This window comes from Plectropomus leopardus, chromosome 16, assembly GCF_026936395.1.
Source record: "Plectropomus leopardus strain MGB_pleo_1.0 chromosome 16, ASM2693639v1, whole genome shotgun sequence".
Classification (NCBI taxonomy): domain Eukaryota; kingdom Metazoa; phylum Chordata; class Actinopteri; order Perciformes; family Serranidae; genus Plectropomus; species Plectropomus leopardus.
Window position 1 is genome coordinate 33,695,447 of NC_142191.1, and position 24,827 is coordinate 33,720,273.

The 24,827-nt window shown below is 41.0% G+C and overlaps 1 protein-coding gene across 4 annotated transcripts in view; it reads left to right on the forward strand.

Annotated features, from left to right (window-relative positions):
* cnih3 (cornichon family AMPA receptor auxiliary protein 3) overlaps positions 1 to 24,827 on the forward strand; it is a 172,822-nt gene that overhangs the window by 141,105 nt on the left and 6,890 nt on the right. The window contains exons 5-7 of one of the 4 annotated variants that reach the window (XM_088089520.1): positions 3,870 to 4,013; positions 4,685 to 4,740; positions 13,908 to 13,948. In XM_088089520.1, coding sequence (XP_087945646.1) covers positions 3,870 to 4,013; positions 4,685 to 4,712 — 172 coding nt within the window. In that variant the 3' untranslated portion in view covers positions 4,713 to 4,740; positions 13,908 to 13,948. Of the gene's footprint in view, positions 1 to 3,865; positions 4,014 to 4,684; positions 4,741 to 13,907; positions 13,949 to 24,827 lie in introns of all 4 variants that reach the window. The other 3 variants (XM_088089517.1, XM_088089518.1, XM_088089519.1) reach the window with 3 other exon arrangements.

The window sequence follows — 24,827 nt, forward strand, 5'->3', positions numbered from 1 at the left end:
AGCCCAACTTGCTTTGACGTCATGTAAAAGAGGACTGCAATCATCTTGCAATTTCGAGGCAGCCTCAGATTTTAGATCCAGGTGTTGCTCTCCGCCCGCTGCTTATGCCTGGCTGTCAGCTGATCGAACAGCTGATTGGTTCAGGCGTTGACTCACCAATATGACATGTCAGATAAACTTTTTATTTTTGTTGAATTTCAGAGATTTGGAATCGATTTGTCTTATTTGAAGGTTTTTCTGTTAACAGTACAGTACATGTTTTGCAGTCACAAAGACTAAATACATTCACCATAAACTATACAGAATCTGTTGTATAGTATTTTAATTATTTTGAAGAAGGAAGGAAAAGAAAGATTAAGGATTAAACAACAACCACAACTTGTGGTCAGTAGTGTAAGTAGGATGTGAGGATTCTTAAAATAACGTGCAGAGATGTGAAGCCCTGATAGGCTGTTTGACTGATCTGAGAGCTGTTATGATGGTTTGGATTTATTGATGTAGTTTGAGGGTGAATCTCTCAGCAGATTTATATCCAGCAGCAAAATGATATAATTCTGATATAAATTAGAATTCATGTCAATGAAGACATGAACAGAAATCACAGATCGCCTGTATAATATTTTAAATGTTTACATTGTCCATCAATACAATAATTGGAGACTGTAAACAGACTGATGAACGGATATGATCAAATCTGAATGAATAGGAATCCAATCTAACAGGAAGTAGGTGCTTCGGCGACTTCCTGTACAGACTGAAGGCTGCTGGAAAAGTCAGACAACTGTTCGACTTGAAATTGCAAATTATTTTAAATACATATATTTGTGGATTTCCATTGTATATATTTATAACGAGACATATTTGTGTGTGCATCAGAAGGTACATTTGTGAACCTTATTAATTTAGGCTATATGTGGATTCTTTTTGCATTTACATAGAACAAAAAATATTTTTGTGCGTATTGAAAAATATTTTTGTGTCAAGAGTCATTTACATATATAAATCCCAAAATGCATTTGTGAATCTTTCTGTGTGTATTCATTCATTCTGAGATCATTCTAACTCCATACAAATTCCCCCATTAAATGTGACGCTCATGTCTCAGTACATAATCAGCCCTCTCTGAAAGCGAAAGGCAGTAGTTGAGATTTCCTTTTCACGTTTTCTTAAAGTGACTCTCTCTGAGTACTCATTTTCTTTGTGACATATCTCTTATCGTGTTTCGTAAGTCTAACAGCCCCAAGAAGATAAGTCTAAATGGAATGTAAAAGCTCCAGGAAATATCCCAAACTTCCCCAAACCCACTTTATTATTAATTACTACCATGTTTACTATGTTGGTGACATTGCACATCTTTATTTTGTACAGCTTAAAAAATATAGCTGTTTGTGTATGTTCACAAACATTGATTATGCTAAGAGCATAGTTGGCAGTAATTTAATTTAATTTTAGATAAAAAGTATTTTCGAGACTAATTTTAATTTTTTAATAACTGACCTGGATGAAAATATAGGCCTTTAATTGAATATCCAGTGAAACAGTTAACCAAAGTTTTGTTTATCTTATTGGGAACTTTAACATTTTTTTCCACAAGATGAGTAAAACCACTCGCTGCTTACAGAAAATAAAGGGATAAGAGGTTATTTTTTACTGCTGCACCTGTCAAGCTTTCCACTTTAGCAAGAGAGGAGAGAGGAGGCTTTTATTTCTCACTGAGGTTGACAAAGTTGGCATCTCACCTCTAGCTGGTGGCCATCACTTTTGCTGGCTAAACTGATTTTTAGTAGCTCTGGTTTGCTGATTAAATATAACTCTGTGTGTTGGCTGGTCAAAAACTTCATTTCTAGCTAACTTATTTAAAAAATAACCCTGTAAAAAGATTCTTAAATATGCTCTTGGTGGCTGCATACAGGATAATGGTGCTTAAAAACTGAGGCTTAAGCTATGTGTGGCTAGTAGTCTTCGCTCACAGTATTTAATATGGAAACTTATGGGGAAAATATTGAATTATTTTTTCATCTGTTATCCAGAGTCATTTCTGTGATGCCACTGATGTCTACATTTTGACTTTAATGGTTAAAAAAAAAACCCCAAAAACAACAACAACCCTAAAATCTTAGTTGCAATTCACAATTTCCATCGTCTGCTTTATTCTTCGTCCTCTTCTTTCATGGAATAATGCTTCTTACTTTGGTGCCTTGGTGCAGACGACCAACATCTGTGAAATAACAAAATTAACTTCAAAATGTTACTGGATAAAAATCAGATTTCCCTTTCTAAGGTTTGTGTAGTAAAAGCCATGCAACCAAATCACACATAGATATGTAAATTATTTTATATTTAAATCAAACCCTATTTGGATCCTTACTAACTATACAGATGCTAGGTCTGTGAAACTTAAAGGAGAACAATGCCCATTTTCAAAATTCAAACATGTTAGAGTCCAAACATACTTATACAGATCCTTATCCCAAATCCAAAAGCTAGAGTACTGCAACTCATATTTGGGATGTCATATGGTATAAAGTGTGTTAGTTCTCCATAGACAATGAAATGGTAAAAACAGTGTAGTTGACACTGAGCAGCCTGTATTCGAGGCCACTGCAAACCAGACGCGTTTTTTTCCCCGTGCAATTAAAATGCATGTAATTAATTTTTTTGCATTCCTGTAACCACTCAATGCCAGCTTTCACATGAGCTTTTATTTTTTGGATCTAGGATATTTTTCCGAAGTTCCGCTTCCGACAAATAGACATTCGACCAATCAAAATGCTCGTTATTGCAAAGTCACGCTCAAAACAATCAGTATGTCAGACTGGTTGATCGTTTCTGTTTCACAAAACCCAGTTTTGTACGATACAAGGGGAAACAATATAAAGATAATGACCTCAGAGACAGCATGTGGGGTCTCTAGCCTGTGCTAAGTTGTTTTTGTCTTTAATATGATATTACGTAGCCTCGTAAAAGATCGAGGAAACTCAACTCCTCTCCAATAATATAAATAAACCAAATGCACCATGTGTACAATGGGAGTTGTTTACGAACAAACTTTACTCAAAACAAACATTTAAAAACGAAGTATGGTCTTACCTCAGACATAAGGCTAATCGATGCTCAGGCTCAATAGGCTCTTTGAAATTGCTCCTCTGCCTCTTGTCTTGGAGCAAGCTGCTGCAGCAGTATTTCAAAATGTCCAACAGACATCCTGAAGTCGGTCCTGAAGCTGCTGTGCTACAATTTCAGCTCCTGAACCAAACAGTGCAACTCACCAAGTTCTCTTTTTTCAAGAACAGGATGAACCCATTTATTTTGTTTTTTGGTATTAAGCAAAATAAGCACCAGGTCATCATCACATCACATCGAGTGATTGTTTTTAGAATTGAAATTTATTTATTTGTTACATCGCCTCTCATGTGATAGACAGGGGCCTCAAAATTCGCGTCCGAATTAAATGCAATTTTGTGCCGTTTATTTGCGTCACCCCTGGCGTACAAAGGCCTTTTTTCAGAGCTGAGAACACTACACTGGAATAAAGCTCTTTTGGGTATATATATATATATATATATATATATATATATATATATATATATATATATATATATATATATAGTTTTTAAATCACTGAGCAAATTGAGAGAGCTCTTGTTCACAAACAGTCAGTTTCCACATATCCAGCTACTTATTTCACCCATGTCTGCTGCATGATGCTGTCCCCCTAACTCATCATGCCATCTTTTTCCATACTATCTCCTTCCCCATTTCCTCCCATCATGTCCCCCGCCTCCCTCCGTCCCTCCTTTCTTCCCCTTCCCCCCTTGGGTCTCGACCGGGTCACCTCCCCGCGATGTGGTCTTTGCCCTCTGTGGTAGGTACTTCCATTCTCCAACGGACACTAAGGAGCTGCTCTACGACCCAGCATCTGTGATGAATGGCGATACGCTCAAATTCTGCCTAAAGGAGGCCTGGTGCAAGCTGTCCTTCTTCGTCCTCTCCTTTTTCTACTATCTCTACTGGTGAGCATGTTGCTTTCAGTTCGGGGATAATAATTGCATTGTAATCTTAAGAGATTACCTATATTTGATGACAAAATATCATTAGGCAAGATTAAGAAGGGCAAAGCGAAAAATGTAAAACTACATTATAAAAATGAACCCTGAAATCATATGTTTATTTCCAAATCTGTAGTACATTGTTGTTTAGCTTGGTTTGATTTCTCAGCTCTGAGGGGATGAAAATCACTAAATAAAGTAACCATTTCTCTGGCAATCACATGCAAGTTTTTATACAAACTATAGATCTGTCAGATTACCTAGGTCTAACATTAGGCCCACTGCTGCTAATGCATGTGATGTTGGGAGAATTTGATTCTTTATTTTTCATTGGTAAACATTACCAGAATGCTTAGGCAGATAGCAGAGGAGTAAAACTGACACAAGTTGTTTAAAATGATGTGTTTGTGATCTCATATGAAGGTAATTCTGTATATGATCATGTTTTTAAGGGTGTGCCGTGTTTTCTGTTTTTGTGTTTTGCCTAGGCGGTGTATGATGGTGTGTCTAACTAATCTTTTTGCTGAAATGATGTGATGCTACATGATAATAATTAACACAATGTTCCTGTCCTTGTCTAATAATGCTTATGAATCACTCGGATTCTTGTTCCATGTGTCATGTGGGTGCTGCAGTGTGTGGAACCTGGATATTTCCCTCTAATAGGTCTTATCAGTGGAAACACTTAAAGGTACAATCCTTATTATTATTATTATTATTATTATTATTATTATTATTATTATTATTATTGTTATTATCATTGTTATTAGCGGTAGCAGTAGCAGTGGTAGCAGTATTTATTCTAAAAAAAAAAACTTTGATGGTCTTCCATATAGCCACCACAGTTGATCTTGTTCTGTATTAGGAGTATGTTTGCTATTAATACGCAATGACTTTTGTGACTATATAGATTTTAGCTTTGAAATGGTCTTGAAATTTTTGTGGAACCATGTCAGTTACAGATTGTAGACATGGTAGCATAAGCAAAGAGACAAATTATCCCTTTACACAAAAAGGGTTGCAACTGTAACATGGAGTTGTTCTTGTATGTGTGTGATAATGCTGTGAGTTGATATTTCAACAAAACAGCTGCTCCACCCTTTTAGAGAAAGGATGGCAGTGATGGAGGCAGCACACGCTTTGTTGTACTGTTGTTAATATGCTTATGACAGCAATTCCACACAGGTGGAAAAGAAACACCCAGATCAATGTGGCGAGTGTCGTTTTGATTTCTATTTGTATTTATTACAAAAAACAAAGGTGGCACACAGTTCACCTGACATCCTAAAATCAACGTGGTAGATTCCTGCTTCTTGGTAATGCTAAGATTTTTAAGATATTTTTCATCATCATTTAAGATAATGTGAATTATTTAAAGGAAAAGTTTTGTTTTCTTTTGTTTTTAATTGCAATATACCTGACTTCATTTCCTCGACATAAGCACCTTTTTTTTCTCACAGCTACAGCTATTGTAATACTGATATTATCATAAAGAAATGCATTTAAAACTGAAACCCACAACCCCTCATATTTGTCCAGCAGGGGCAGTAGTATATTGTATTTTTATTTAAGCTTGTCTACAGTGTTTTTACAATTCTATTTTAAATGCATTGACTATGACATGTCACTTCATGGCCAGAGTTTTCTTAAACCCAGGCACATAAGGACGTATTCTGAATCAATATTTGTATCACATTTTTTGTTTCTCACTGACAGCCGTAATGATCTTTAACAGCTCTAGTAACACTATACAACAAGTTGCACATTATTTAGCGTAGTTACTAAGACACTAATGAAAAACAAGTGAGGAACTTGCCCTTGAGTCTGGCTGAGATGGAGGAACTCATTAGTTCATGGTTGGTTCTTGAATAACTACCAATGTCATAAAGTAGTTACTCATTACTTAATGGTTAGGCAATCTGAAAAAAGACTGAGGTACTTAATGGGGAACTTTTTTTTTTATTATTTAGTGATGCGGTACACTACAGAACAAGTGAAGACATGACAAATACAACATTATGTGGAAAACATGACATTACGTGTATACACTTAGGGCGGAAAAAAAAACTAACAAACAACGAAAAAGAGAGAGAGTGTGTGCATGTGAGTGGGTGTCTGTGTAAATAGGATAGGAGAATAGTGATTTGGAAGATAACTTGGTGGGGGAAGTGTTAAATGTAGGGAGAGTGTAGAAGGGAAATATGCTAGGTAGGAAAAATAAGTAATTAGGTAAATAGATGAATGGATATCAAAACACGATGAATAGGAAGAAAGAAAAGAGAAAAGAGAGAAAAAAAGAAGGAATAATTTTTTCTCCTTTGTTTTTCTCTGTCCCCAATCCTTTCCCCTCCCTTCATCTGTCTTTCCCAAGTTATTGATGTTTGTTCATTTTTGATATTGTAGCTGGCTATAGCTAGGGCAATAACAATGATGGCATAACAACAGGGTGAGAGTTGCTGAAGTGTATGTATTATATAGCGTGTTATGATGTAATGTAGTACTGATGAGAAGATAATATAAAGAGAGGGCAAAGAGAAAGAAAGTAGAAAGTGATGATGTTACTTTTTTCCAGAACTGTTGAATCGGTGTGCAGTGCCCGATGGCTTGGATGTAGTTGTTTTGTTTTTGTTTTGCATGCAGTTAATACAAGCGTCTGGTGTTAATCCCATTGTAAACATTTTTTGCCCAGTGTAGTGAGTTCTGTGGAGTATCTTGGAGTATCTTGTATTGTATTAATTGGAGGTTAGAGTGCACAAGAGTGGAGTTAGCAATTTTGTGAAATTTCCACCAGGCTGTCAGAGTTGCCAATATAGTTAGTGTTTTAAAATAGGGGTGGTGTTTGATTGATTGACTGATGAATGGTAAATCTGAGATGGAAATCTTGCTACAACCTGTCTGTTCTATATCTAACCATCTATTGTCAGATTGGTGAGGGTGAGTCAATTTAAAAATGTATTGTAGCTAGTTTGCAGAACGTACGGATAAAAATTTGGTGCTGCGACTCCTCGTTTTTCAAGGTTTTTGTTGGGTTGTGAGTTTGATTCTTGGTATTTTGTTTTTCCAGTAGAATTTGGTGATCATTAAGTCTAGTGATTTGAACCATGAGTGGGGGTGGGTGGGTTGGAATCATAGAGAATAGGTCATTTATTTTGGGAAGAACTGCCATTTTAATTGTTGCTATTTTGGAGATTGGTAAATTCATCCAATGGAGGAAGTTATGATTTATTGTTTTGAGTAGTGGGGTGTAGTTGGGATTGAACAACCCTGACAGCCAGAGGGAAATAGTAGTACCTAAATATGTAATGTAATTTGTGCATAAAGGATGGGTGGTGTTTGGGCCGCCATATCCCAGCTGTTATTGTTTAATGGAAGGATTGAGAACCTTATCACCTTATCAAAAGCTTTCTCTGCATCTTAAGTGATTATGACAGTTTGTGTTTGCTGTTTTCATGAATGATCCATGATGTTGAAAAGTCTGCATGTATTGTTGGAGGAATATCTACCTTTGATAAAGCCGGTTTTGGTCGGGATGAGTGATAGATGACATGATTTTTTCAATTCTGTGAGTGAGTGCTTTTGTGATCATTTTAAAATCTACATTGAGAAGGGATATGGGACGATATCCCTTCTCAATGTTCTTAATCCTCAGGTCCTGGGGATTATTGTTTGGCATGAGGTTGAGGTTCAGTAGAAAGTTCCTTGTCTGTTATTGGTTGATTCCAGTGTAGCATCTGATCTCAGGTGAGTTGTGGTAAGTTAATGCTGTAAAGAAATGAGTTCATCTCTTGTTGATCTGGGTCTTTTTCAGATGAGTATAAATTGGTATACAAATCTTTGAAGATGTTGTTTATTCCTTCTAATGATTGTGTTGGCTTCCCTGCTGAGTCCTTTATAATGGGGATTGTTGTTTTGTTCCTTGTTCTGTTGTATTTGATTTGCCAAGTATTTTCCAGATTTATTGTTGTGGTGGAATTGTTCTTGATGATTTTGTTTAATTGAAATTTATACTTTCTTAATTCATTCTGTTCTTTTTCTGTTGGGTTGTGTGTGTGAGTGTTAGAGAGAAAGTGCTTGTGTGTGTGTTGGGGGGGGCAGGTGGGACAAGCATTGAACATAAAGCAGAGAGACACAAATAATAAAACAGAGGGGCAAAAATATTTAGAAAATACATAAAAGACAGGTGCTAATGGGAAACCAGAATTGCTCAGAGCACATCTTAACGTGCAGTAATAACTGATAGTCCATAGTGCGTCTAATGGTTATTGTTATCTCAAATCAATAGATGAAAAAGGAAAGGGGACGCAGAGATAGGGGGTGGAGATGGGGAGAGTGTGGTGTGTGTGTGTGTGTGTGTGTGTGTGTGTGTGTGTGTGTCTTTGTGCATGCATCAAATTATTTCAAGTCAATTTTATTTATAAAGCCCATTATCACAAAGCACAGTTTGCCTCAGAGGGCTTTACAGCATAGGACATCCCTCTGCCCTTAGACCCTCACATTGCCTAAAGAAAACTCCCCAAAAGAACCCCTGAAACAGGGAATACTGACTTGACTTTCCTTGTGACATCATCTGTTTTTGTATAGTGTGAAGCTGCTTTTGCCGTTGCATGATTTCTTTTGGAAATTGGTCGTTGAGTCCATAGTCCGTTCCTTTCAGCTGCTCGGCCTAATGCTGAAACCTGTTGCTTTTGTTTAAATTGTTTAAATTTGGCGGCGATTGGATGGGGTGGTGGTCGTTGGCTGGGTTTTTACGACCAATTCGATATACACGGTGAACTGTGATGGTTTTAACAGTGTCAGCGGGGAGTTTGGGCTGATGGCTCATGAAGTCCTTTAACGATTTTTTTGGGTCATCTGCAGGGTGTTCGGGAATGCCAGTGAAGATGAGATTGTCCCTCATGCTGTTTGCTTGTAAGTCAAGGATAGTTTCTTTCACTGTTTTATTGTCGGCGGTGACAGAGGTAAGCTGGGTGGTGAGAGTGTGCTGATGGACTGTTGGAGTGATTTGTTTTCCTGTGTGAGAATTTCAATTTGTTCTTGGCTGAATGGCCTGGAATTCCCTGTGCAGCACCTCGATGAGAGCGATTCTGGTGGAGAGCCTCTGTTCAATGGATATAAGAATGTCGCTCACATCCATGCCGCATGGTGGTTTTGTGGATTGGGATAGTGGTGTACCTGAATCGGAGCCTGAAGCAGGTCAGGATCTTTTTTTATCTTGGCTTGGAGTGGATGTGGATCTGCCGAATGGTGGTGCATTGTCCCTGTTCATTGTGCAAAGTCTGTGGAAACACTCATCGATGCAATCTTCTAGGTGATCCAGGTTGAATGGTGTTATAATCCGAGTGCCAGAAGGAATGAAGAAGTAGATGTAGGGATATAATGTAGAATAGAAAAGTTTTGTATCCGAGGACAAGTCTCGTGAGTCTTGCAGTCACAGCTGGCTCAGCCTCTCTCACAGCAGCTTCAGCATCCAATGGGGAACTTAATAGGAAGTAACTTTTAGTTAATGGCCAGTGCTTGAGCTCCAAACTAAGTATCATAGAACGTAGCTAAGCATTAGTCAAGTCAAGTCAGAGTCAAAAGAACTTTATTTTTCTGTGAGGAACTTCATGTGTGATTAAAAGCATCGGTAAGCGTACAAACACCTTGTAACATGACAATACCAACACATAGGACAGTATACCGAACAGGACAGCATAAAATATGCAGCATATAGATGTAGCTAAGAAGATATAGTTAAAAAGACGACGGTCAGTCCGATAATCCGTCAATCTGAGGTAGGGGCCAGGTAAGAAGGCAAGACTCAAGCATTGATGAGTCTAATAGAAGAGGGCACAAAGCTTTGTGAAGCCCGCTTGGTCTTATATGGGAGTGCCCTGTACCTGCGACCAGATGGTAGGGGGGAGTAGTGGCTGTTCAGAAGGTGAGTGAGGTCTGAGGCTATATGAAGACCTTTCAGTCTGCCTATTATAGATTCTGGTGAGTGGTTCAAGGTCCAGGCCGACGATTTTGCTACACATCCTGATGATTTTGTTGAGAGGGTTGTGGTGGATTTTGCTCCAAACCAGCCTGTTATGTTGAAGGAGATAATGGATTCGATGAAGCATCTGTAAAAGGCGAGTAAAATGGATTGATTGTTTCCTCAAAAGAAGAGCATTGTTGACATTGAGAGAAGATCTTATCACTGTTGAATTTGAATGTCAGCTTGTGGTCAATTGTGGTGCCGAGGTATTTGTACTCCTCCACCCTCTCAAAGTCCTGGAAGTTGATTCTCAGTGTGGGAATAGGGAGCTGCTCCTGCTGGCAGTCAATGACCATCTCCTTGGTCTTGGAGACATTGAGCTCAAGGCAGATGGTTTTACACCTATCGGAGAAAGCTCCTTCTCAGCCTGGACCCTCAGTGTTGGTGGTGTCCACAAACACAATGTCATCTGAATATTTGATGTAAATAATTCCAGGGACAGAGCTCCTGCAGCGGTTGGTGTACAGGATGAACAGAGCCCTGGGGGGGCACCAGTTGAGGTAGTACAGTTGGAGCTGTTGTGGTCGTTAATTCTCACCTGCTGAACGCTGCCTGTCAGGAGGGAGAGGACCCAGAGGATGAGACGAGGGTCAACACCTAGTTCCAGCAACTTTCGTCCCAGCAGGTGGGGCTGCACTGTGTTGAAGGCACTGGAGAAATCTATGAAGACCAATCTAACATAGGCTTTTGCCTTCTCAAGATGGAGATATGCCCCAAGGGGATCCATGTGGGGCCAACTACCTTCTGTAGCTGGGCAAGAAGGATGTTAAAGCCACAGGACAGTAACAAGTAGGATTGTTTTTTTTTGGGGGGGCACTTGGATAGTAATAGAAGATTTCCAAATTGTAGAATGATGGAATTCAGCTAAGGAGTGATTGAAGAGCTTGCAGAGAACATCAGGCAGTTGGTTGCAGCAGGTCTTGAGCAGGCAGCCACAAACGTCATCGGGCCCAGCTGCTTTGTTTGATTTTGATTTATCTCTTTAAGGACATGTTCTACATCCTCAGGCTGCAAAACCAGGGGATCAGTGGAGACTCACAAAGGCGGTCAATGGAGATTTTAACTCCTCCCGCTCCAGAGAGTAGTCATGCTGGTCAATGCTGCAGTAAAAAGTGTTCATGTATTCAGCTATGCTGACACAGTGCTCAGACATGGGAATGGTTGGCTTATTAGGGAGGAAGGCTAGTGTTTTAACCCCCTTCCAGGCATCCTTAGATTTGCCTTATTGGAAAAGCTTCTCAGCCTTCTCCTTATATCCTCTACTGGCCTCTTTTATTTGTTTGTTCAGTATGTTCTGAATGCATTTGGCCTCTATTCCCTTAGATAAATGCAATTTTCTTTTCACTAATTGTAGCTTTCAGGGCTTTTGAGATCCACAGCTTATTGTTGGAAAATACTTTGACAGATTTAATGGGATTTATCATGTCCTCACAGAAAGTGATTTAATGGGAAATAACATCTGTAGCCTCCTCTAAACTGCCCTCAGACAGCACATCCCACAGTGTGCAGTCAAAGCAGCCCTTTACAGTCTCACGTGCATTGCTGTCCCATACTTTCACTGTTTTCTTTACAGCCCTCTCTCTGTAACCTCATACGATAGGCAGGGATGAGGTGAACAACACTGTGATCTACAGTGCCAAGGGCATTTTCTCATGGGCCTTATATGCTTTTTAATATTGCTGTAACAGAAGTCAATTGTTTTATCACCTCTGGTTTAGGGAGTACTTTATTCAGCAAACAGCCATTGAAGTCCATGAGGACGAAAACCGGGCAGTCAGGAGATGCACTTCGATGCAGTGCACACATTTGGCAGTCGTCTGTGACGCGTGTGTGGCATTACTAGACAGGGAATGTAAACAAGCACTAGTGCCAGCCGGCCGCATTCACAGGGAATATACTTTGGTCTAAAAGACACAGCAAGTTAGTTGTCAACTCACAAGTGTACTGCAACAGTCCACTTCTAAACGAGACGCTTGTTCCCCTGGCAAAATGAGAGCCCAGCACAGGAACGTCAGAATGGATATCCATTTCCTCTTGATCGCCGCTTAATCAAGTGAATAAAAAGTCTCTATAGCTAATGAAGTAAATGGGAAGAATAATCGCTAAATATGCTACTCAGTGCTGCTCAACAAACACAATAAAAACGCACTTAAAACACACTTAAAATGTTAAAAAAACAACAGTGTACGCTGACAAATGCCTCTCTATCTGTCGTCATCACAGCGCCAGTTGCATGCATAAGTCAATGATCAGTTAATGGAGGAATGAGGGAGAGGACACATAAGAAATTACCTCATAGCCTACCTCTGAATCCTTAAAACTACTTACCCAATAATGCTTTAAGGAGGATGATATCAAGATACGGATGAGTGCTAGACAACAGACTGGGGATCCTGTATCACTGAATAAATTGGTAATGAATCTGTCAGACTTTTTTACGAGGCCATCCTGACTAACTAGCCAGCTGCTGAGTGGCACCATCCATCTATCCATCCATCAGTCTTTGTCACATATAACCACAGTGTAATGCAGTCCGGCCAGCTCCTTCTATTTGTGCAACAAAACAGCCCAAATAAGCCCAAATCTGGCAATAAACAAACAACAACAAAAAAGCAATAATATATATATGATCATAGTTAAGGAAGGGGGTGGGGATCGGGGTTTGGGGGGGTTGGTTCTGTGACAAGTGGCCCTAGAGTAGGAGCCTCTCCTGAGCCCGAACCCCTCAGCAACAGTCTAGTGCCTCCGCACCTCCTCTCAACCGCAGCAAGGAGAAAAGGGTGTTTGGGATCCAAAGTAGATCCGTGTAGTCGGGACTGCAGTGTTTTATCCCTCCACATCCATTCAGACACCTTCATAGAGATGGTCTTGACCGTCTGTGTGGTCTGGAACAAAGCTGATGATTTCCTCTCCATCTTTTCCTCAATTTTTATGTGTGTCAAATTGGCCTTAACTTTGAAAGTTTAAAGAAAAAACACACTCTGAAGTGTTCATTAAAGATTCAGTCATTTTTAACTGCTGAAACACTACCACCTTACGTGGATGTGTGTCCTGCTGCCTCTCTGTCAATTCCACTAAAAATGTAGACTCTTAGGTCCATTTTGTAAGTGTTGCCAGTGCTTTTGTTGTCTGGACGATGGTGGCGTGTGGCTGCAGGTCATCTTCTGGATAATCAGTTCACCAGCCTATAAACTGTCCTTCTGTGGGCCTCTAGCTAGCTGCTTATTAAGCAATAACAAGCAGGCTGTCAGTTCTATCAGGCTGTTCTTCCTTTGTTTCCTCACTTGTGTCTTAATTAACTAATCATTAGTCACGTTTTAAAATTTGATTGGTAGTTACTTAAGAACTGACCACTGAGGAAGAATTGATTTTTTATTCGTTCCCTCAGTCATTTCATAACTAATCATCAGTTATTGATTAGCTACTTTATGACATTTAATAAGGAGTTTCCAAAGAACGTACCATTACCTAATAAAAAGTTTTTCATTCATTCTTCATTTGTTCCCTATTAACAATCTACTAATTTTTGTGTACCTTATTATAAAATGTTACCACACAACACAAAGACTTTCGACAGTGAGATTCAAGGTCCAGTCACCTGTTTTCTAGGTTCAATGAACAAGACTTTCTGAGATGAACGAAGGAACATACAAGTGGTTTTGTAAATTTTAGTTCAACTATAAAATATATGTACTTCACATGTCTTTTCTTTTACATATCAGATGCTTTTTGAACATATTTTTAAACATTGCTTATTTTGGATTCAATCATAATGTTAAAATGAGTGTCATCTTGAACCATCTTGCTTCTCCATGGTCCTCCATCCTGTCCTGCTCTAGCTCATGCTGTGTTAGAGACCGCTGGCAGCAGCAGCAGTGAGGTACTTCTCTGCAAAGCAGCGATGGTCCATTCCCTTCCAATTCCATCAGGTTCCAGAGGATGATTTTTTTTCGAATTTTTCAGTTAATTTTGGAACACTTTTAATACACAAAGCTTCTTGGCCATCATCTGGTTACAGCAACAAATTCCCATCCCAACTCAACATATATTGCCCCTTTGCAGTGGATTTCAGTCTACATATTACGCTGTATCCATCTGCATCTGATGTTATGTTCCCAGATGCCACTACTGTAATGTCAACAAATGGTGTAATGATGTTTAAACACCACAAGCACAGGCAACCAACGCCATTATTACCAGCAAGATTTCAACTTGCCGCTGTCCTGCTGTGATTAAAGCACACAACAGGTTCTGTCCGACTGCATCCTCAAGTGACAAGTTCTTAGCCATTCTTAGCTAATGTTGTCCAGCAGCGTTTAATGCACATTTACCCCAACAGCACTGACAAAGTGGTGCTGTTTTATGAGTTGGGAATGAGAACAGGCTGGTTACAGGAAAGTGATTAATGGGAACAACAATTTTTTGAACTGGTCGAGTATTGAGAAAGAGTGCTGCAGCCGGCATTGGTAAAACAGGCTGTAACGTAACCACTTGGGGCAGGTGTCAGTTTATATCAAGTAAAACTGTTTTTTTTTTTGCCACTGATAGGTCCAGATTGTTATTATGAGTGTCTCACAACCTTTTGTAAAAAAAAACCTTTTGTGTCTTTTTGCTTTGGTGTGGTCTGTTTTGTGTCTAAGTCTTTCTAAAGGAGAAGTCTCCATCCATCCATCTTCTTCCGCTGATCCGGAGTCGGGCGGGGGGGGGGCTAAGCAGGGAAGCTAAAACTTCCCTCTACCCAGCCACTTCGTCCAGCTCTTCCCGGGGATCCCGAAGCATTCCCAGGCCAGCTGATAGACTTAGTCTCTCCAGCGTGTCCTGGGTCTTCCCCGGGGTCTCCTACCGTTGGGACGTGCCCTGAACACCTCACCAGGGAGGCGTCCTGGAGGCGTCCTAATTAGATGCCCGAGCCACCTCATCTGGCTCTTCTCAACGCGGAGGAGCAGCGGCTCTACTCCGAGCTCCTCCCAGATGACTGAGCTTCTCACCCTATCTCTAAGGGAGAGCCCAGCCACCCTACGGAGGAAGCTCATTTTGTCAGCTTGTACCCGCGATCTCGTTCTTTCGGTCACTACCCAAAGCTTGTGACCATAGGTGAGGGTAGGAACGAAAATTGACAGGTAAATCAAGACCTTTGCCTTTTGGCTCAGCTCCCTCTTCACCACGATTGGTGCAGAGTCCGTATAACTGCAGACACTGCAGTCAATCCGCAGCCTGTCAATCTCATGTCAAGACCCCAAGGTACTTAAACTCCTCCACTTGGGGCAGGATCTCCTCCCTGATCTGGAGAGGGCACTCCACCCTTCTCTGGCTGAGAACCATGGCCTCGGATTTGGAGGTGCTTATTCTCATCCTGGCCGCTTCACACTCGGCTGTGAACCGATCCAGTGAGAGCTGGAGGTCACGGCCTGATGAAGCCAACAGGACCACATCATCTGCAAAAAGCAGGGACCCAACCTGAGGTCACCAAACCGGACCCCCTCAACACCCTGGCTGTGCCAAGAAATTCTGTCCATAAATGTCATGAACAGAATCGGTGACAAAGGGCAGCCCTGGTGGAGTCCAACCCTCACCAGAAACGGGTTCGACTTACTGCCGGCAATGCGGACCAAGCTCTGGCACCGATCATACAGGGAACGGACAGCCTGTATCAGGGGGTCCGAAACCCCATATTCCCAGAGAACCCCCCACAGGACTCCCCAAGGGACATGGTCGAATGCCTTCTCCAAGTCCACAAAGCACGTGGACTGGTTGGGCAAACTCCCATGCACCCTTAAAGATCTGCCAAGGGTCCAGAGCTGGTCCACGGCTCCTCCTGAATCCAGGGTTCGACTGTCCGGCGGACCCTACTCTCTAGTACCCTGAATAGACCTTACCAGAGAGGCTAAGGAGTGTGACCCCCTTGTAGTTGGAAAACACCCTCTGGTCCACCACCCTGGTCTGCCAGTCCAGAGGAACTGCTCCTGAGGTCCATGCAATGTTGCAGTCTTGTCAACTCCGGGTGGACCTCATCCACCCCTGAGGCCCTGCCACTGAGGAGTTTTTTGACCACCTCAGCAACCTTAGCCCCAGAGATGGAGGAGCACACCCCCAAGCCCTGCTTCCTCACTGGAAGGCATGTTGGTTGGATTAAGGAGGTCTCAAAGTATTCCTTCCACTGATCCACAACGTCCTGAGTCGAGGTCAGCAGCACCCGCCCACCATGCACAGTGTTGACAGAGCACTGCTTCCCCTCCTGAGACGACGGATGGTGATTTCTGAACTTTGAAGCCATCCAGAAGTCGATTTCTATGGCCTCACCAAACTCCGCCCATGCCTGGGTTTTTGCCTCAGCGACCGTCATAGCTGCATTCCGCTTGGCCTGTCAGTACCTGTCTGCTGCCGCTGGAGTCCCACAGGCCAAGAAGGCCCAATAGGACTCCTTCTTCAGCTTCACGGCATCCCTTACCATCGGTGTCCACCAGCAGGTTTGGGTGTCGCCACCCCGACAGGCACGACCACCTTACATCCACAGCACCGGTCGGCCACCTCAGCAATGGAGGCACGGAACATGACCCACTCGGACTCAATGTCCCCTGCCTCCCCCGGGACATGGTCGAAGCTCTCGTGGAGGTGGGAGTTGAAGCTCCTTCTGACGAGAGATTCTGCCAGATGTTCCCAGCAGACCCTCACAATGCATTTGGGTCTGCCAGGTCTGACCGGCGTCCTCCCCCACCATCGGAGCCAACTCACCACCAGGTGGTGATCGGTTGACAGCTCCACCCCTCTCTTCACCCAAGTGTCCAAGACATGCAGCCGCAAGTCCAACGATACGACTACAAAGTCGATTGTCGAACTGCAGTCTAGGGTGTCCTGATGCCAAGTGTGCATATGGACACCCTTATGCTTGAACATGGTGTACGTTATGGACAATCTGTGGCGAGCACAGAAGTCCAATAACAAAACACCACTCAGGTTCAGATCGGGGGGCCATTCCTCCCGATCACGCCCCTCCAGGTCTCACTGTCATTGCTAACGTGAGCATTGAAGTCCCCCAGCAGAACAAGGGAGTCCCCAGAAGGAGCACTCTCCAGCACCCCCTCTAAGGACTCCAAAAAGGGTGGATACTCTGCACTGCTGTTAGGACCATAGGCACAAACAACAGTCAGGATCCGTACCCCCTTCCGAAGGCGGAGGGAGGTTACCCGCTCATTCCCCAGGGTAAACTCCAACGTACAGGCACAGACCCAGGGGGCAATAAGTATTGCCACCCCTGCCCGGCACCTCTCACCAGTGGCAACTCCAGAGTGGAAGAGAGTCCAACCCCTCTCGAGAAGACTGGTTCTGGAGCCCACGCTGTGTGTCGAGGTGAGGCCGACTATATCTAGTTAGAACTTCTCAATCTCGCGCACCAGCTCAGGCTCCTTCCCCACCAGAGAGGTGACGTTCCACATCCCAAGAGCTAGCTTCTGCAGCCAAGGATCGGACCGCCAAGGTCCCTGCCTTCGGCTGCCGCCCAACTCACACGGCACCCGACCCCTTTGGCCCCTCCTACGGGTGGTGGGCCCATGGGAAGGAGGTCCCACATCACCTCTTCGGGCTGTGCCCGGCCGGGCCCCATGGGTCACCAGGCGCTTGCCATTAAGCCCCACTCCAAGGCCTGGCTCCGGGGGGGCCCCCTACCAGCGTCCGGGCAAGTGAAACTCTGAACCATTCGTCTTTCATCTTATTCTAAAAATTCTTAAAAGTAAAAGTAAGTAAAGGAAGTATATCTTACTATTATCTAAAAGATGTGAAAAAGTCTGTGAGATTTCAGAATGAGACTTGGACCCAAAACTGACGAGAACAGGCAAATGGAAAAATGGAAAAATGTTTGACTTCTAAGTAGGTTCCTTTCCATAATGTTAAATAACTCAAATTGAAGAGGCATATTTGCCCTGAGTGGTTGCACTGAGGTTTATTTCGCTGCTACTGGCTGCGGCACATTCTTTCAATACTGGACCAATATCGATTTCTGAAATTAGTTTCCTGTTAGTCATCATTACTCACTTTAAAATAAATTAATTAATTAATTAATTAAAAACACTGGAAAATAGGGGCCAGGTTAAAAAATACCAGAGTTTCTCTTAAATTGGGTCAACCAAACAATTTAGATACCTCTAGAATGAATGTACCTCTATATTACTGCAACATGAAGTCAAACTTTCTAGATGACTGGCCATTGTATTTGTGGAGACGCCTCAGGTGGGCGGTTATTCTAAACATACTATAATATTTACATCTTTTCACTCCAGATTCGCACATTTGTTCTATTTATTATAGTAGTTAAAGCTTTTTGGAGAAACTCCCAGGTTGAAGAAAATCAGTATCATTTGTAGTGTGCTCAATTGGGATCTTACAATCAATGTTGGGCTAACCAGGTCATTCTAATGACAGTCCATGGCTAAGAAGCAACAACTTAGATGGTGATGATCAGTATATACAGTGAGCCAATATTAATCGGCAACTGGATATAAACAGTATGCATAGAACTGGTTGAATTGGAAGTGGTGTGGCCTGAAACCTGCTTCATAAGAATGGTTTCTGTTTTCTTGTGACATTGAACCTTCCTCACAGCTCCCCAAAACCACACTTACTCCACTGACTTGCATCAGTAGCCTAAACTATCCCTTCACACCTTCACAATATGTTTCACTGCACATATCAACATACACATAGAAAAACACAAGCACACAATTTCATACATTCACATGATGAAATTTTGCATGCCATAACAGACACATGGATTATACTGAAAGCCATGCTTGTCTTTCTCTCCAACCTCTTGCCTTTTTTCCCCCAATTCTCCTCCTGAACTTGTTTCTGTCACATGTGATGCACTCCAGTTACAAATACATGACAAATACAGGTGTCCTGTCTAATCCCTATGGTCTAAAACAATGGTCCTTAGCATGTTGTTATATGCGGCAACCTCTGTGTTATCCTGCTGTATGTGTACGGGCAAAAAATGTTTTGTACTTGTTCTTCCCATGTTCTTGGACATTTTCCTTACTGTATTGTATTTGCTACACACACACACACACACACACACACACACGCACAAAGCTTTTGGGAAACCAAATAAAGGAAAGGATACACACACACACACACACACACACACACACACACACACACATATATATATATATATATATGAGGATATATATGTTTTTTATTTTATTTTAATTTTTTTTTACAAGCAGGGAGTTATAACATAAATCCTTAATTAAGGAACAGAAATAATCACCATGGAAATCTGCGCAATTCTAACATGATCCTTATCTATTAGGGATTAGTCACCTTGTCAGGACATTCATATGTTATGAATATAATGTTGTTCACTGGTACAGCTGCTGTACTGTGGACCAATATGTGATCATGGAAACACAATTCAGTTTTCAGTGAAGCAGAAGCAAATATGTTCATGCATTGTTTTTGCTTGTATCACAATGTTCATTGAATTGTATGTGTTTGCCAGTGGACCAGATTAGACTTGAAAATTACGCCACTGTTGGCATTTCTAGGTTGCTGTTTAACAGCGTTTGGGTCGGCTGATAAAACATAAAACATCATTACAGGAGCATAGTTTGGAAACTCGAGATTCTCTTATTACGATGTCCATGTTGTAGGTCTGTCGCATTAGCTGACAAAAAGAACAAACACCTTTGGGTGTGTATGGGTAGATTATATCAGCTAACATTAATATGGCAAAAAAGCTTTCCTAAAGTTATTGTCAACTCCACTGTAGATTAGGAGTAGGCTGTGTGTTTCATAGTTCAGAGAAGCCCAATAGAGTGGTGAGAATTCTCTGGCGAAACAATCAGGAATGATCAATCTCAGTGGTTTGAATAATTTCGTTAAACTTTCATGCAATCAATATTTCAGTTTAATAAGTCCATTGTTCTGAATCAAAACCTTCAACATTTGGATGAACTAGCAATTCTGGTCAGTCTGTTGCCTCAACACTTTTGTCCAAGCAGAGAAAATCTGAACAACCACTGGAAGCACTCCTTTAAACTTTGGTACATACATTCATGTTTTCCTCCGAATGAATTGCAATAACTTCAGTAATCCACTTACTTTTCCTCTAGCATCACCATCAAGTCAAAATTTTACTTTGTATAATAATAATAATAATACTTTGGTTTATGACCAAATACATGCAAACATCCCCATCAGCCGCAGCTGTAATTTTAGAGCTTACAGACAAAACATTAATGGTAAACATTATTTCATCTAAACATCAGTATGCAAGCATTATCACTGAGGGAATGTCAGCATGTTGATGTAATCACTTAGCTCATAGTTGGCATTCTCAAATACTGATGCAATAATATAATTATAACCTCTACTGTTTAGTCAATTAGATATCTTACAGAATAAAAGAGGCAGAGATGAATTTGCACCAGGGAGTGCTCTACAGTAATCATCTGTACATCTTACATATGCAACCAGTTTTACACAGAAGGGAGGTCTCCAACTGTGAGACTGACCCAACTCATGGTGCAAGAAAAAGTGCAATATTATGTATGATATAATTTGTTGAATTATATTCTATATTATATTGCACTTTTTTTCTTGCAACACTATGATGAAAAAACACAGCCATACAAAGCAATAGAGAGCATGAAAAGATTACATAAGTGAGAGCAATTTGTGATTTTGCTGGATTATCTGAATCCCACTCACTGACTTGACATAAGAACAAACATGCTGAGTCCAGGTTGTAAAGTTCAGAGTTTGTATTGAATAATTAATGACAGCAGGGGGTCAAAGCACAGGCGTTGACAATGTCTTATTGTCCAGTCTACAGATCACAAGGTTGTTAAATTTGCAGGTGACAGATGATTGGTTTAACTGGCATGTATGGTTTGTGATAGGCAATAGAAATAAAGGGATGAAAGCAAAGGGCATCCACCATAAATGTACCCTAAATGTACAAATAATTTACATCAACATTAAAAAAATTATCATTAATTGAGGCAAGAAACAAGGTATTAACAGGCAATAATTAGGTGATAATGGCTGTGATAGACAATTGTTAATATCAACTAACTGAACATGCCCCTCTGGATCGGGATGAGATCCTGCCCCAAGTGGAGGAGTTTAAGTACCTCGGGGTCTTGTTCACGAGTGAGGGAAGGATGGAACGGGAGATCGACAGGCGGATCGGTGCAGCGTCTGCAGTAATGCGGACTCTGCACCGGTCTGTCGTGGTGAAGAGGGAGCTGAGCCGAAAGGCAAAGCTCTCGATTTACCGGTCGATCTTCGTTCCTACCCTCACCTATGGTCACGAGCTTTGGGTAGTGACCGAAAGAACAAGATCGCGGGTACAAGCGGCCAAAATGAGCTTCCTCCGTAGGGTGGCTGGGCTCTCCCTTAGAGATAGGGTGAGAAGCTCGGCCATCCGGGAGGAGCTCGGAGTAGAGCCGCTGCTCCTCCGTGTTGAGAAGAGCCAGATGAGGTGGCTCGGGCATCTAATTAGGACGCCTCCAGGACGCCTCCCTGGTGAGGTATTCAGGGCACGTCCACCGGTAGGAGACCCGGGAAGACCCAGGACACGCTGAGAGACTACGTCTCACAGCTGGCCTGGGAACGCCTCGGGGTCCCCCGGGAAGAGCTGGACGAAGTAGTCGGGGAGAGGGAAGTCTGGGCTTTCCTGCTTAGGCTGCTGCCCCCGCGACCCGACCCCGGATAAGCGGAAGAAAATGGATGTCTCATTTTCAATAGCAAAAGAAAAGCAATAAATGGAATTACATTGGCAACAATGTATCAGGTCAGTGTGTTTGAGATGGTAACTCAGATCACATGACTCACCTTCTCCATGGCTGTGTGTTACGTACGCCCTGCACATCCGGACAGTTTATATCGAATTCACAGCTGGAGCAGGAGCATGCAGTGAGACAGCCGCACCCAGAGGAAACAGCGGGAATTCTTCACAATAAGGCTTTGAAAAGTAATTATTTTGGAAAAACCTTATAGCTACAACTAATTTAAAAAACAATAATAACAATTTTTAAATTTAAAATAAATTATATGCAAAAGCACAAAAATAATCATGTATATCTAGCAAATACTACATCATAATTTTTCGTTAAGCATCAGTATTCTTCTTTGCTGCTGGAGCTCATAAATCATATTTCAGCATACATTATGCTTAGTTAATGTCTTATTAGGCTGTGAAAGTAAAGAAGCTGTATTTAGAAGAGATACAAGTCCATCTACTAATGATGAAGCCAGGTTTCAGGGGCTTTAATGGGAGGAGGTCATCTCTGAGTCTCTGTCTGTTTCTATGGATACTGCTGATCAACACATTGAATTTGGAGTCTTCTCACCAGCAGAGACTAAGTGAGGTGTTAGGGAGCTCAAAAAGGCCTCTGGGATGAAAAACAAACATTTGGAGTTTTTAGTTACTGTCAGCGAGCTGCTGTTCTGTTCTTGTCAAGTCACAGCTCAGTGAGACAAGTGTTGAATTCCCAATCAGTGATTCTGGTCTGTTTGTTGTTTCATGCAATCCTTAATTATTCTCTTTTTCAGGTAAACATCACAAATACTGTCTTCAGTGAAAAAAATATATGTTGACCACAATGGAGCAATATCTCATCTCTGTCAATGATTAACTTAATGATAAAAAGGTGAAATCACTTTGTTGCTTTGCAGAGATGTATGCTTTACAGCTTGTTTTATACATGCTCATTGCTTTACATGATCATCAGCTTTTGCTTTTTCTTTTGCATTCAGTAGCAACTTTCCTACAGCAGCAGTGTTTATAGAAATGGAAGAAAAACAACAACAGCATAGTCATGCCCAGAAGGAATGATTGTTGTTTTTTTTTTGTTTTTTTAAATAATTTATGAAAAGTATAAAATAAATCTGTCTGATTTTGAAATTAAAATGCCATTGAATTTTAGTAACGAATATTACATATTATAATGCTTTTTGTTTCTAAATGAATTTCTTCAAAATTAAAAACTAATTTTCACGTTTACTTTTCATTGTTCACAAAGTCAGAATCAAAAATTCATGCATTAAAAAATTAAAATATCAATTCAAGTCAAGTCTACAAGCAAACGGGCAGTTAGAGGAGGGAACCAGCTGTTTGCTGGATGTATCAGGCAGGGAACATGGAGGACAAGGCAGACGGCATCGTGTGGTCCAAACCCCTGAGGACCGTGGCCTTACAGGAGGCAGCTTTAGTGGGGGGGGTCATCTGGAATTACATACAGTCCGTAGCCGACCATACAGATGGCGGGAAGACAACGGACAGTTTCACCATGCAGCATAAAGTTTGTTACATGGCAGTGGGGGACTCTGGGTCGAGGTCACCTGTGGTCTTACCAGGCTTCTTGGTCTGGTCAGTTCTTTACTGTTGTCCACATCCTCACGGACAATACAAGGGTTTAATTCCTTGGAGAGAGTAGTTGCCGTTACCCTTGTTACATGTAAAGTACTGTATAATATGCTGTATATTTTGCTTTTTTTTTTTTGCTATTTGCTTTTATATCTCCATATTGTTTTAAAATGTATGTAACGTCATTATTTATTTATTTTTAAATATTTTTGGGGCTTTTATTACCTTTAATCGACAGGACAGTTTGAGTGTGAAAGGGGGAGACGGAGAGGGGGCGACATGCAGCAAAGGACCGAGGCTAGAATCAAACCTGTGCACATAGGACACCGCTCTATCCACTGATCCACCAGGCACCCCATCATTATTTATTTTAGAATCAGATTTGTTCTCTAAAGTTACTTGTTTGGACTTGCATAAATCAAACAATACATTAACAATGTTATCACAATACTTATTTTAACCAGTTTACACAATAAAAAGACATGCATTTGTAGTATTTGGATTCAGTCAATACTTGACATGCAGTGTCTCAAAAGTAATACCTATGAAGCTTATGAAAATGTAAATAATGACACTTTGGATATGTATTCAAGTTTAATTTGGTAGATGACTAAAAAACTAAGTAGGTGTGTAGAATATATATGTGTTACATATGGCAAATTTAAATGTAATTCATTGATCTCTCGGGGGACATTTTTACACTTTTAAGTGTTGCTCTCATACTTTATGTAATATACTATAAAACTATATAAAGAAAATAACAATTCTAAAATAAAAAGTATTTTAAAAATGTGCATTATACTACTATAAAAGAAACAAAATCAAAAAATAAGATTAGGTACAAATATGTGCATCATGCTACAAAGTGTGTTAAATATAAACAGAATATGTTAAAAATGAGACAAGAATATCAGTCAAAACTTTATGGTGGGAGATTTGATACCCGATGCAAAAGCAAGCCTTTATCTCGGTGGTGATGTTGGGCCTGTGGAAAGAGCAGAGATAATTAGATTTGTGATCAGACAGTATTTTCACCAGATGTATTGTGCCGTTTCAATACATGACAGTAACCAAAGCTGTGACAGGCACAACATCGTTGTCCATCAACTGCAGCCTGTGCACTGACAGATACATAATCGCCAGCCAGATAAATATTTTTGGTATGACAACTAATGTACAGCTGCAAAACAACAATTGTTAGCATGTGCTTTTTTTGGCACTGCAGAAGTTTGATAACAGAAACTGTGGTAAATAAATAAACCAATGAGACTACCTGTTTACTTCACATAATCTCAGCCTCACAACTGTATGGTTGTTAGGGACAACAAACAATGGTCATTATTAGAACATTAGAAAATGCTAACATACCAAACACTACTTCTTTAAAGTT